Source organism: Leptidea sinapis, chromosome 1 (genome assembly GCF_905404315.1).
Source record: "Leptidea sinapis chromosome 1, ilLepSina1.1, whole genome shotgun sequence".
Classification (NCBI taxonomy): domain Eukaryota; kingdom Metazoa; phylum Arthropoda; class Insecta; order Lepidoptera; family Pieridae; genus Leptidea; species Leptidea sinapis.
The window spans coordinates 8,473,743-8,486,428 of NC_066265.1; the positions used below are offsets into that span (position 1 = coordinate 8,473,743).

At 34.2% G+C, this 12,686-nt stretch overlaps 1 protein-coding gene across 1 annotated transcript in view; it reads left to right on the plus strand.

Annotated features, from left to right (window-relative positions):
- The first annotated feature begins 1,843 nt into the window (after positions 1-1,843).
- The window catches only part of LOC126968705 (collagen alpha chain CG42342), a 213,454-nt gene continuing 202,611 nt past the window's right edge, over positions 1,844-12,686 (plus strand). Inside the window, exon 1 of the mRNA XM_050813833.1 lies at positions 1,844-2,311. Within this exon, the coding sequence (XP_050669790.1) occupies positions 1,969-2,311 (343 nt within the window). The 5' untranslated portion in view covers positions 1,844-1,968. The remainder of the gene's footprint in view (positions 2,312-12,686) is intronic.

Genomic DNA, 12,686 nt, shown 5'->3' on the forward strand with positions numbered 1-12,686 from the left:
AAACATACATAAATACATATACACATCCATGACTCGGAATCAAACATCCATATTCATCATATAAATGCTTGTACCTACGGGGATTCGAGCCCGGGACCTCTAGCTTAGTAGGTAGGATCGCTAACCACTCGGCTATACAGGTCGTCGTAATAAGTAGTTACGTTTCCTTCGTTAGTCAAAATAATTGAATTACCAACATCTAATAACAGCAATATACAAATGCCACTTGCCTTTGATACCATCAAAAATCTAACTCACTATATCATAACATCTCTATCATTATAAATGGAGAGCTGGTTTTTACCTTCGGCTATACTTCGAAAACTACTGAACCAATCGAAATAATACTTATACCATAAGATGGTGATTACTTATCAGGAACCTATATTTTTTTGACATAGAATATTAATTATAGCATATTCGCAATACTAACAATAAGTAAATGACATTTCATTAGATATGACAGTTCATACAATAAGCAGGCGAGGGATATTTAATTTATATGGCATAACAACGTTTGCCGGGTCAGTACTTGTAATTATTATGTCACTCGTAAAATATCTTGATACTCTTAAAAATGTTCCCGACCACCGTATAAAAAATTTCTATTTTATCCAATTAAAAAATAAAATATTAAGGCAACAACAACTGAAGCATCAAATTCATTAAACAAAAACTTCCAAATTTTATTTGTATACAATTTTCTGAGCCTTAAATAATCTTCAAAGGTTTGAAGTGAAATGAAAAATAAGTAATCTTCTAAATATCCGACCCTTGTCGTAGCTAACTAGACGCGCCCCCCGGGTTGTTCCACGTGGATACCCTTGCAATTTACCAAGGAGCCGACCCGCCACTATCGCCCGGCGGCGTTTTGTCTAACGAAGTTTTTAGATTTCGAGAGACAAAATTACTTTAATAAATTTATATACTATTAAGGCACGTATACATTTTTCCCTTCAATTTTTATGTTAACTCCTCGCACTCACATACTAGCATTATTTCATATTAAGCTATAAAATTCTTCAATTGATTCTCTAATAATTCCAGTCATGTGTCTATATAATTATGAGAGATACGATCTTTTGGTATTTTTTAAGGTTAATGAATTCCTTCTCAATCTGTCCCTTAATATCTTTTAATTTTCTTATCTTCTTATCCTTGTTGTATTTGTTCTAAGTATTAAAGAGAGATGAGATATTTTTTCAGTGTCAACAACAGTAAATTTTCAAAGTGTTTTAATTACTTGTACACCGCTCAGAAATCGGGCATTGATACCTCGTTCGGTCGTTTTTATTCAAACTATTCTAAGTGTCAGACGACAATCACTCAAATTTTCTTATCCATGCATTTACTTAATCTTCTCTAAGTTCCGTAAGTTAGCACTATTAAACAACTTGAAATGGTGAGTCCATTTGATAGACCCGTACTTTATCTTACATATATTTTGTCCAATATATGAACGAATGAAATATACTGGAATTATGTGCAGTTAGAGATGCTATAAATTAGTTTACAGTAATTATTACGAATTAAAAGCCTATGCTCGCAATTAAACATGTTTTTTTTTATTATATCGAAAGTATTAATACTGAGTTAATCGTAGTTGTAATTAAAAGAAAACATAATATAAACATACATATAGTATATAATACGTAATCTTGCACAGAAGCGGCATAGTTGTAACTAGAATCTACACGATGCGAAATAAAGACACTAGACATTTAAATTTAGTCATAGAGTGAAAAAGCTGCGTGGTAAAAAGTTCGCAGAAAGCTCGCGTCTAAGTTGATACGAGCGCGGCAACGGGCATGTCGCTTTAAAGTTGACTCAGTGAGTATAGAGCCGCGAGCGAGAACACGCGTGTCCGTCGTTCAGTTGAGCGAGAGTTGATCGCGATACGTGTCGCGTAGCGAACTGATGTCGCGAATTGTGATGATGAGGGATCCGCGGTAGCCTCATGACAGCGACATGATATTCAAAGCGGGCGGGAAGCCTCCGGGCAAGAGCCCCCCGGAGAAGAGTGAACAGACAAAAGAAGTGGAAAAGTCGGATGAGAGCGCGAAGGTCGAGCGATGCTCGGAGGTGTGTGGGGCAGCGTGGGCAGGCTGGGTGCAGTGTGCGGTTGTGTGTGCGTGCGCTATGAGCCTGCTGTGCAGCGGCTATGGCGCGGTGCGGCAACGGGCACTTCGGGAGCGCCTGCTAGTGCTGGAAGAGCAGACACGAGCGCTTCGTTCTGCGCTGCTGGAGCCGCAGCAACCGCTCGCCCGCTTACGTCGTGATCTGCATTATTCTGACTGCATGTGCCCCCCAGGTACGTGCCTGCTACTTAATGACAGTGTGTTGCTCACCATGAAACTGCTAGTGCTGGAAGAGCAGACGCATGCGTTGGCTTCCAACCTACTGGAGCTGCAACGGTCATACGCGCTTATTATAAACAGTGTGTCGTTCATCATAAGCCTGCTTGTGCTCTAAATAAATAATAATAATAATAAATCATAGGACACCAATCAAATCATAATGTCATCCAGGGCAGATTATTTCAGTTCATGGAGATACTCTTACCGTCCCTATATCCGATTTAACTAATTCTTTAATCATAATAAGCATTCTCCAACTCTACCTTAGTTACGGAAGTTATTTTTCAAAAACGCATTGTAACATACATATTACACAGGTATCGATATTTTCGATCACCAGACTATGGAGATAACTTAGAAATAAATAAATATCACCAAACGCATAATTGTGATGTTACTAGAACATTAGAACGTGTGTTGGGTTGAAAAGAAATCATTTTTGTTTCCAATTTCCAACTCGTCATGTACAAAAATAAAAGTGTGAATAGTGGTGGTGGTGAATATCTCAACATCATTTGTTACAAACATCAACATATTTATGACGAGGTTTTTACAACGAATTGGGGACAAACCTAAACTATATTGTAATAATTTAACGGATCGATACCAAATAGCTCATTAATATGATTAAAGTCTACTTAAAAATACTTTTTGGAAACTCGGATCAACCAAAATAAAGCAAAAAGCCTCAGATTATATATATGTCTAGATAGACAGTGACATCTATGAAAACGTCAAAAAAAATTGAGTTCAGAATTAACCTCTATTTTGAGCAATGCACGCACACTAGCACAAAGTGACATACAAATCGCGAGTGTAAGACGTAGCTTAACACGCACACAAAAATAATAAACCTCGTCTGTTTTCATCGGCTGTCAAGCAGCAAGTGGCACTATCTAGACCTATAAATTATCTAAGCAAAAAACTAAATCCAACATACAACAACATAGTCAATACATGAATGAAACCACAAATTATAAAATACAATCAAAAAGTTATAAAAATATTAAAAACAATCAAGTGAAAGTGACTAGTATATAGATTGACTTTGTATGAAAGCTGTAATCAACCCAAATTATAAATCGAAAATTTTCAAAAGTAAATAAGATATTTTTGAATTTTATTAAAAATAATATACTGCACTAATTTATTTTAAATTTAAGTACGGTCCACGTATAATTTTTGATATGTACAATTTTTCGTGGCCTTACCCAAGTGCCATGTAGCACCTGGACCCAATAATCACGAGTTAATTAACCTTGACGTGAACGCTGATGCACCAGAACCATAATGAAGTAATCATCGTAAAATGAACCACAATTATGAGAAACCACACAATTTGACAGTTTGCTGATTGATTGACCTGAATGATTTATCAAAATTATTTTGTTTTACGTACATATTGTACACTAAAACCAGGCCGTCAAATTGTAAGAAATACAGTCTATTGACAATCTTCAGTTTTATTATAATATGACAAGTGAAATTTTAATATCACGGATTTAACAATAATATATCTATGACATATAATATTTATGTCTCCATGCTAACTTCATAATGATTAATAATTAAAAGGTTTTAATTTGGTTCAAAAAGTTGACAGAAATCTTATAACTAACTGGCCGTTCCGCCCGCTTTGCTGGGCGTATTTTAAAAGGAAATAAATTCATGAAGGAACGTTGAAATTCAAAAAATAATTAAGTAGCCATAACCCATCAAGGGTAAACAGTGGTAGTTTCATTTCGATACGATCAGTGGTTTAGGTGTGAAAGAGCCTCAAACAACGACCATTTTCAATATACATATATTTAGATAGAAGATAACAATATGTACATAAAAGAACCAAAATGGTGTCTAGTCCGCATTATGTTAGGAATTCTACTTCTCAACGCTGGTATTCTCTAGACACCGTAGAAGCCAGACTTCGAGAATTAAATGTTATCGGAGACAAATAATATTAAATTTACACGCAACGAAGTTTGTTCTTTATTGATAATGATACTTTTAAATCGTATTAATTCTATTCTATAATAAAAGATAGATAGATAAACACTTTATTACATACCACAGACTAAAAATTTATAACAAAGATCTTAAGCTAATTACATTCATAGGTATGCTATGGGTGGTCTTATCGCTTGAGCGATCTCTTCCAGATAACCCAAAATGGTACAGGATACAATAAGTTATTAAAACTGGTATATTGAAAATATCGTCTGTAACTATTCATTTATTTAATTTAAGTTTAATTATAATTTCAATAATATAACATATAAACTTATAATTAATCTAAAATTATGATGATTAAGGGATACAAATATAATCAAGTATTAGTTATTAAAGTTAGCACGTATCCATTGCGTTTTTTTTAAAAACACAAAACATGAAAACAAATAATCAATTACTATGGTATGATAAAAAGTACCCAAGCCAGTGTAATGTCCACAAGTTATGCTGAGTCAGTTACAGCCTCAACGATTCCAATTTATAAATTGAATTCATTTGAATATGTTTGCCTCCATTATAAAAGCTATGACATTTTTTATTAGATTCCATACAAAAATTGTTATTAATGCGACTAGTTTAGTAAGTTGGTAGTTACGTAAATAGCGCCACTTGACGTGGTGATAATTAGAACTATAGTTTTTATCTCTTCTTCTCATTAGTATTAAAGTGTGAGAAATGTATTGATTTTTATTAAGTAAAATCCCTTATTTCTGGGATAAAATATAGGCATTTAATTTTTACCAAATTTGAACAAGATATACCAAGATTCACGATCTATGCGTCACTCGGACGGTTGGCTCAAATGGTAAGAGCGCTCGGACGGAACCTGCGAGTTTCGAGTACGACGTCGTCATTAATTTTGGTTTAAATATTGTTTATTTGTATTGATTAAAAGCTTTTCGAAGTTAGTTCGCTCATTGAGTCTTTTTGTTCTTTTTAATCTGATGGCTTTGAGAAATTCCTATATCCAAAACTTTAGAGGATATGCAGGTTTTCTTATAGGTTTCGAAGAAAGTATACAAGTTTTTGAAGAATCGGTTGCGTTTGTTCGACACTATAAGGTTGCAGCGCTGTGATATCGCTGGTATAACATGAGTGTAAGGGCCGCTTTAACCATAAACCATCAAGGTATATATGTATATGTACGATCGATAGATTTCCCCGTTGATTAAAATAAATATATAAATACTAGCTGACCCAGCAAACGTTGTATTGCCATATAAAGTAATAAATAAAAAATCCATTGCCACCTCGTAACCCTATTGCGGATCTGTGGATGTAACAGAATAATATAAAAATCGCTATAGAAAAATAGGTGTTTATCGTAGACAGGTGAAAATTAGAAGTTCTGTGTATTTTTAAAGTTGTATCATAAAAAATAAATAATTTATCTAAAAATAAAAAAAAAACTTTGTGGTGGACTACCCTTAACATTTAGGGGGATGAAAAACAGATGTTGTCCGATTCTCAGACCTACCCTCTATGTACACAAAATTCCAAGAGAATCGGTCAAGCCGTTTCGGAGGAGTTTAACTACAAACACCGCGACACGAGAATTTTATATATTAGATTGACACACTTTTACACAAATTATCTTGTCCCAAACTAGGCATAGCCTGTACAAGGGTACAAGACAACGATATATTTAATGCAATATACTAACTTAAACATGCATAAAAATATATTAACATCCATAACTAAAAAAACAATTATCCATATTATTCATAACAAAAAGCTTCGTAATAGCATTCTTGAAAAAAAAGATTGTTAAAAATGTATCTCGTTTTCATTAAATATTATTTATTTGATAATTTAATTGCATTTACAATTATATGTTATTGTAACAGCGTTGTAGGGTAACAATACGTTTATAAATATTTAAATGTTTCATGTTAATTGACGCAAACAGTTCCGAACGCAGACCGAATGACAAATATTGGATAACATTTATCCGATCGGCGCAACAATTAAGGTTTGGTAAATATGAGTTATAGTTTGTAGCCGCTATTCGAGTGATAACACGTGGACAAGCCACCATGCGAGCCTCATGCAAAGATATTCGGGATGTATATAGTGAAATTACTGGGCAAATGAGACTTAACATCTTATGCCTCAAGGTAACGAGCGCAATTGTAGTACCGCTCAGAATTTTTGGGGTTTTTCAAGAATTCTGAGCGGCATTGCATTGTAATTGTCAGGGCGTGACCTTCAACTGAACGTTCTGCTCATCTCGTCCCTTGTTTTCATAAAAAAAACGCAAACTAACAATACTAAATTATACAAATCGCGAGTGTAAGACGTAGCTTGTCACACACACTAAACTAATATTCCTGGCCTGTTTTAATCGGCTGTCTAACAGCAAGAGACTCTATCTAGACGTATATATTATCTAAGACTTACTTGGTTACTTTTATTTTGTAAGATACAGGCTGTAATCGCTAAGTGTGTCCAATCGATTATTCTGTTACTATTACAGATCAAATATTTTTAACTGATATCGAAAAACGTTACCAAATCAGTAAAATGATATTAATATGTATTTAAAAATCAAACGAGACATATCCTAAATTTTGATATTAAATACTCCCATACATTTTGTATGAGATTAATAGAAAGGTCATTGTATCGCACAACAAGAATGTCACTTCGAACATCTGCTTTGAATACAAATTGTAATACTTACTAAGAAATAAATATTATTCAATTAAAAGATAGTTTTTTTACTCTGTCAGGTTAATGAGTAGTTTCTATTAATATCAGTACTAAGCCAAAATAACCTTTTCAAATAAGGAATCTATATTATTGAAAAGAGCGCAAAAAAAGAATGCTGGGAGAGTTTCTTGCGCCGCTTCTTCTCTCTCAGAGCGCCATTTGTTTCCGAAGCGGTAGAAGTCTCTAGTAGTATAAGAAATGACATCAATAAGATTTCTTAAGGAATCAATTTTGAGAAAATAAATGCCTTTTATGCCTTTTTATAAACTTTCGTATCAAAATTTTGGATACATCTCGTATGATTTTAAAGAAGTCATAGATATCATTTAACTGATTAGATTTACACAATAATTTAAAGTTTTTTGATATCCGAAATAGTTAAGAAATACTAGCCTGGTCGCACTAAACTTAACCAGGGGATCTTTTGCACAAGATGCTGGCTAGATTATGGGTACCACAACGGCGCGGCAGTAATGTGTAAGCATTACTGTGTTTTGAAGGGCGCCGTAACTATTGAAATTACTGGGCAAATGAGACATAACTTCTTATGTCTCAAGGTGACGAGAGCAATTGTAGTGCCGCTCAGAATTTTTGGGTTTTTTCAAGAATCCTGAGCAGTACTGCATTGTAATGGGCAGGGCGTATCAATTACCATCAGCTGAACGTCTTGCTCGTCTCGTCCCTTATTATCATAAAAAAAACGATAACATCTGTATATGACCCGGCAAACGTTGTTTTGCCATATAAATTTAGTAACCCACGCCTGTTCATTGTACGAGTTGTCATATGTAATGAAATCTGATTTATTTGTATTGAGAATATGAATATTTCTAAAGAAATCTACTTCTCCGTAACCCACTGCATCCTTTGGTATTATTATTCCGATCGGTACAGTAGTTATCGCAGTATAACCGAAAAAATTAAACCGCCTTCCATTTATTTGTATAGATTTTTTTGCTACCCGTTGTTATTTGACATCCGACTTTAAAACATATATGACTTCAAATAAAAGTGTCTTAATTTTAAAATAAACATGTTTTGTTAAAACTTAGAAGGTGGTGCGAATTTAAGGATACGATAGATTACGTGATGCAGTACTTATGCGATATTGTTACAATACTCAAGTTACCATCAAGTAAATGTTTACCATCAATCTCAAAATATTGTAGAGAATGTGTAATTCATTTAAATTAATATTACATAATAGCTTTAAGGGTAAATGTATACACTTCTATAATAAAGTCCCAGCCACTGTTTAGCCATTATCTATAAATAAATTTAAATGTTTTATAAAAAAATGGCTCTGTCGTAAATCCTATTACTCCACTGCTGAGTATCTAAATGATCGGACAGCCTGGGAATAGATTGTGATTATTTTTATAGCGATAGAAATTACTGTACAATAATGTATTTTTTATTGGAAAGAGGTGCTTCTTCTCTCTCAGACCGCCATTTGTTTCCGAACCGGTAGTAGTATCTAGTACATATCAGATATGACATCAAAAAGAATTCTAAAGGAATCAATTTTGAGAAAATAAATGCCTTTTATGCCTTTTAAAGTCGCTTAGGTTTTATATTCTTATGTACCGGTGCAATACAATATGTATTTCCGGTACAATAAAATGATAATAATAGTATAAAAATTTTTGAATAATTATGGTGTAAGTCACATGTTCATCCATTCAGGGGAGGATTTCGACATTGTCCTTTCGTCAGTCATTCTGTTGTACATTTAAATTTATCAGTCAGTAATAGATAATTTTAACAGCCCACCAATTTAATTAAGATTTGTATTCAAATTCGAATATTTTAATTCAAAATAGGACACATCCTATGTCACAACATCAATTATTGAAAGTCAAAAACTACTACCCATTCCAAAACGAATGCATCAGACCTGAGAAGAATATTTAAACTTGAAACTTTTTATTCTTCATCAAAAAATATGTTTATAAAGTAATATTGTACAATAACTAATTCTTATTATTTAATAGCTTGAGGCCGGTCGCTCCATTCCCAATCTTTAAGAAAGTCATTTATGTTATAGTAACCTTTACCACACGAACGTTTTTTAACAATTCTTTTGAATGTCGTAATACTTTTGTTTTGAACATTTTCTGGGTCCCTGGTGGCTTGGGCACGGGGAAGGGCGCTGGTGTGGGATGCGACTTACGTCGACACTCTGGCTCCTTCTCATGTCCAAGTTACATCAGGTGGTGCTGGGGCTGCTGCTTCGACTGCCGAAGACAGCAAGCGTCGCAAATATGTTGGTCTCAGTGAGTCATACATCTTTGTGCGGTTTGGTGTCGAGACACTTGGCCCAGAGGCGCGGAGAATGTTCAAAATACTATCTTCGCGCCTCAATAAGGCTACTGGAAACCCAAGCACTGGCAGCTATCTCGGTCAACGGATCAGCCTAGCTATCCAACGCGGAAATGCTGCCAGTATTCTTGGTACGCTTCCACGTAATGATAGTTTTAATTTTATGTAGTCATAGTATTGTAAATATAGTTATAAGATTTGTTTTGTTTGAATAAAAGTACTTTTCTGGGATCTTATTGCAAAAGCATATACATAATCATTTTCATCATTTATTCACAAACTCAATTGTGTATCACTTATAAGGCGCAGTAAGTTAGATATTCCGTAATTCTACTTATTTCTTCAACTTTAATAGTGCAATAAGGCAAAAAGTTATGCCTTTTCACACGGTACGCCTCTAACAAGAATGGGTCATATGCTCTATATTATTAGGTGCTGAATCGAATATCAAATGATTATCAACTACCTAATAGATGTTGGGTTATTTGTATATTACTAATTTTAGATCATTTATACGTCTAGATAGAGTCTCTTGCGCTAGACAACCGATGAAAACAGGCCAGGTTTATTAATTTAGTGTGCGTGACAAGTTACGTCTTACACTCGCGATAAGTATGTCACTTTATGTTAGTGTGCGTGCATTGCACAGAATAGAGGCTAATTGTCAACCTCAATTTTTTTTTCCGTCTTTACGACTGTCACTGTTTATTAGACGTTTAAATCATCTAAGGTCCTATTTACATTTAAGTATTTAAAATTATTATTTTTAATTTCCTTACCAAAAAAATAGTTCAAAATTTTCAGCCCTATGCTCCAGCCTACCTCAGTTAATATAGAGCAAATGGGTATATTGATTATTGTTACAGTAACATGTCGATAACAAATGTTAGATGATAAAATTGTATGTATTATGACAGTGTTAATAAATGCGGGTACTTATGTAATTTAACAGACACGTGTCTCTTGTAAGCGGTAATGGCTTATTTATTATTTCCCATGCTTGTCTTAATAGTTCGAGACTTATGTGGTTTGATAGAATATATAATTGGACTGCATGTGCAATTCTGAACTCCAGTTTTTCTAACTAAACTTAGAACTAGAACCATTCCCTTTGTAACAGGAAAATGTGGATCATATTTTATTCTTCCGTTGTCCTTTAATGCATTCTTCTTTGTATAATTTTATACCCCCTGAAATTTACCTATAAAATGTAAATACTTTATGTAAATATATTAAAACAAATACGCTATTAATATCATAAACTACTTATATTGAATAATTTAAGTATTTTTTTCTGTGTATAACCTATATAGTATAACTGCATGTATATTATTTGTTTCAGATATGATAAGAAAATAAAACTTTGTTAAATCTTAGCACCGATCATTACTCATAAACTTAGAAAACATACTCCAAGTTTGGTAGTCTACTTTAAGGTGATACATTATGTAGATAAATTTGAAAACAGAATTTTATGAACGATGCGGGACTCGAACCTACGACCTCTCGCGTCCCGTGCGAGTGCTCTGCCAACTGAGCTAACCGGTCGAGTGACTTATCGTCATAAAATCTTGTATGCTTTGTTCAACTTAAAAACATAACAAATTGTTTAGATTTACAAGACCGACATCTCAAGTCAATTTTCTAATATGCAAATATTGGGGTTCAGCAGGTTATCGACTGTAAACTAGATACTGTAGATGAAGTTGAACCAACCAAGAGTTGCACAAATCATACAAGATTTTATCAACGATACATCACTCGAACGGTTGGCACAGTTGGAAGTGCGCTCGCACGGAACGCGAGAGGTCGTGGGTCGAGTCCCGCATCGTTCATAAAATTTTGTTTTCAAATTTTATTTGTGTATTAATCCTAGAAGTGAGGGTTATCACTTTAAAAACATGACAAATTATTTACATTATGTAGAGTTTCCTTACAGCTAAACATATAATCGAGCTGTTATTATAGAATTACTAGTGGGAGGCTCCTTTGCGCAGGAAGCCGGCTAGATTATGGGTACCACAACTGCGCCTATTTCTGCCGTGAAGCAGTAATGTGTACGCATTACTGTATTTCGGTCTGAAGGGCGCCGCACCGTAGTTAGTGAAAATACAGGGCAAATGAGACTTAACATATTATGTCTCAAGGTGACAAGCGCAGTTGTAGTGCCATTCAGAATTTTTGGGGTTTTTCAAGAATCCTGAGCGGTATTGCATTTTAATGGGCAGGCGTAGCAATTACAATCAGCTGAACGTCCTGCTCGTCTAGTCCCTAATTTAAAAAAAAAAAAGATTATATTTTTAACACTAAATACTTTCAACGAATAAATAACCTCATCAAAAGCAATTAATATCCCGATAAAATACCTCGAGCATTCCGAGTTAACCCCTCCAGCAAAAACAACCCCTTATTCGAATCCGTTGGGTCTGGTCTCTTCAAAGAGGCTATTAAATTTTTTCCACTACAAAGTTAATCCCGGATCGAAAGCTGTCAACCAACCCATACTTATCAGGTCCACAGCCGCTGATCGAAAAAATGATAAACGGCCTCGTTCGCTGCGAAATGGGGGCGACAGTTTTATTTAAGGCGGAAGATAAGTCGTTAATACTAGAGTTTTATCGCTTAAATGTGCTAATGGACTCCTATTTTTTAAGTCTTAATGTCCCTTGAAAGGTGTAACGGTCTGCTATTTATATTAAACAAGGCAGACTTAAAAAATATTTTTGATATAATAGTATATGCAATGTTCCTTGGAGTTATTAAATATCAAGGCTTCAATGTAATCTAATATATAAAATTCTCGTGTCATGTGTTAAACTTTGAACTCCTCTGAAACGGCTTGACTAATGCTCATGAAATTTTGAGTGCATATTGGGTAGGTCTGAGAATCGGACAACATCTATTTTTCATCCCCCTAAATGTTAAGGGTGGGCCACACGATTTTTTTTTTAATTTTTTTGACATTTTTTTTAAATTTGTTTGATTATGAGTCAGCATTAAATACAAACAACTTCAATTACTTTTGTATCGCGATTTTAATATCAGCAATACAACGTTTGCTGGGTCAGCTAGTTCTATATATCAATTCTTCACACTCCTCAAACTAATAAAAGCTTAGAGTAACTACCTACAGGAAAGCATTTATAATGATATTATCTCATAGAACAATTCTTTCTTTCTTAAGGCGACACTAAATGCCGGCGACCTTGAGCGATATGAGTTCACGGCTCCTATGTAACAAAGTCAATATTTTCAAAATTCTTGGGTCGAAAATGTAACATTTTAACA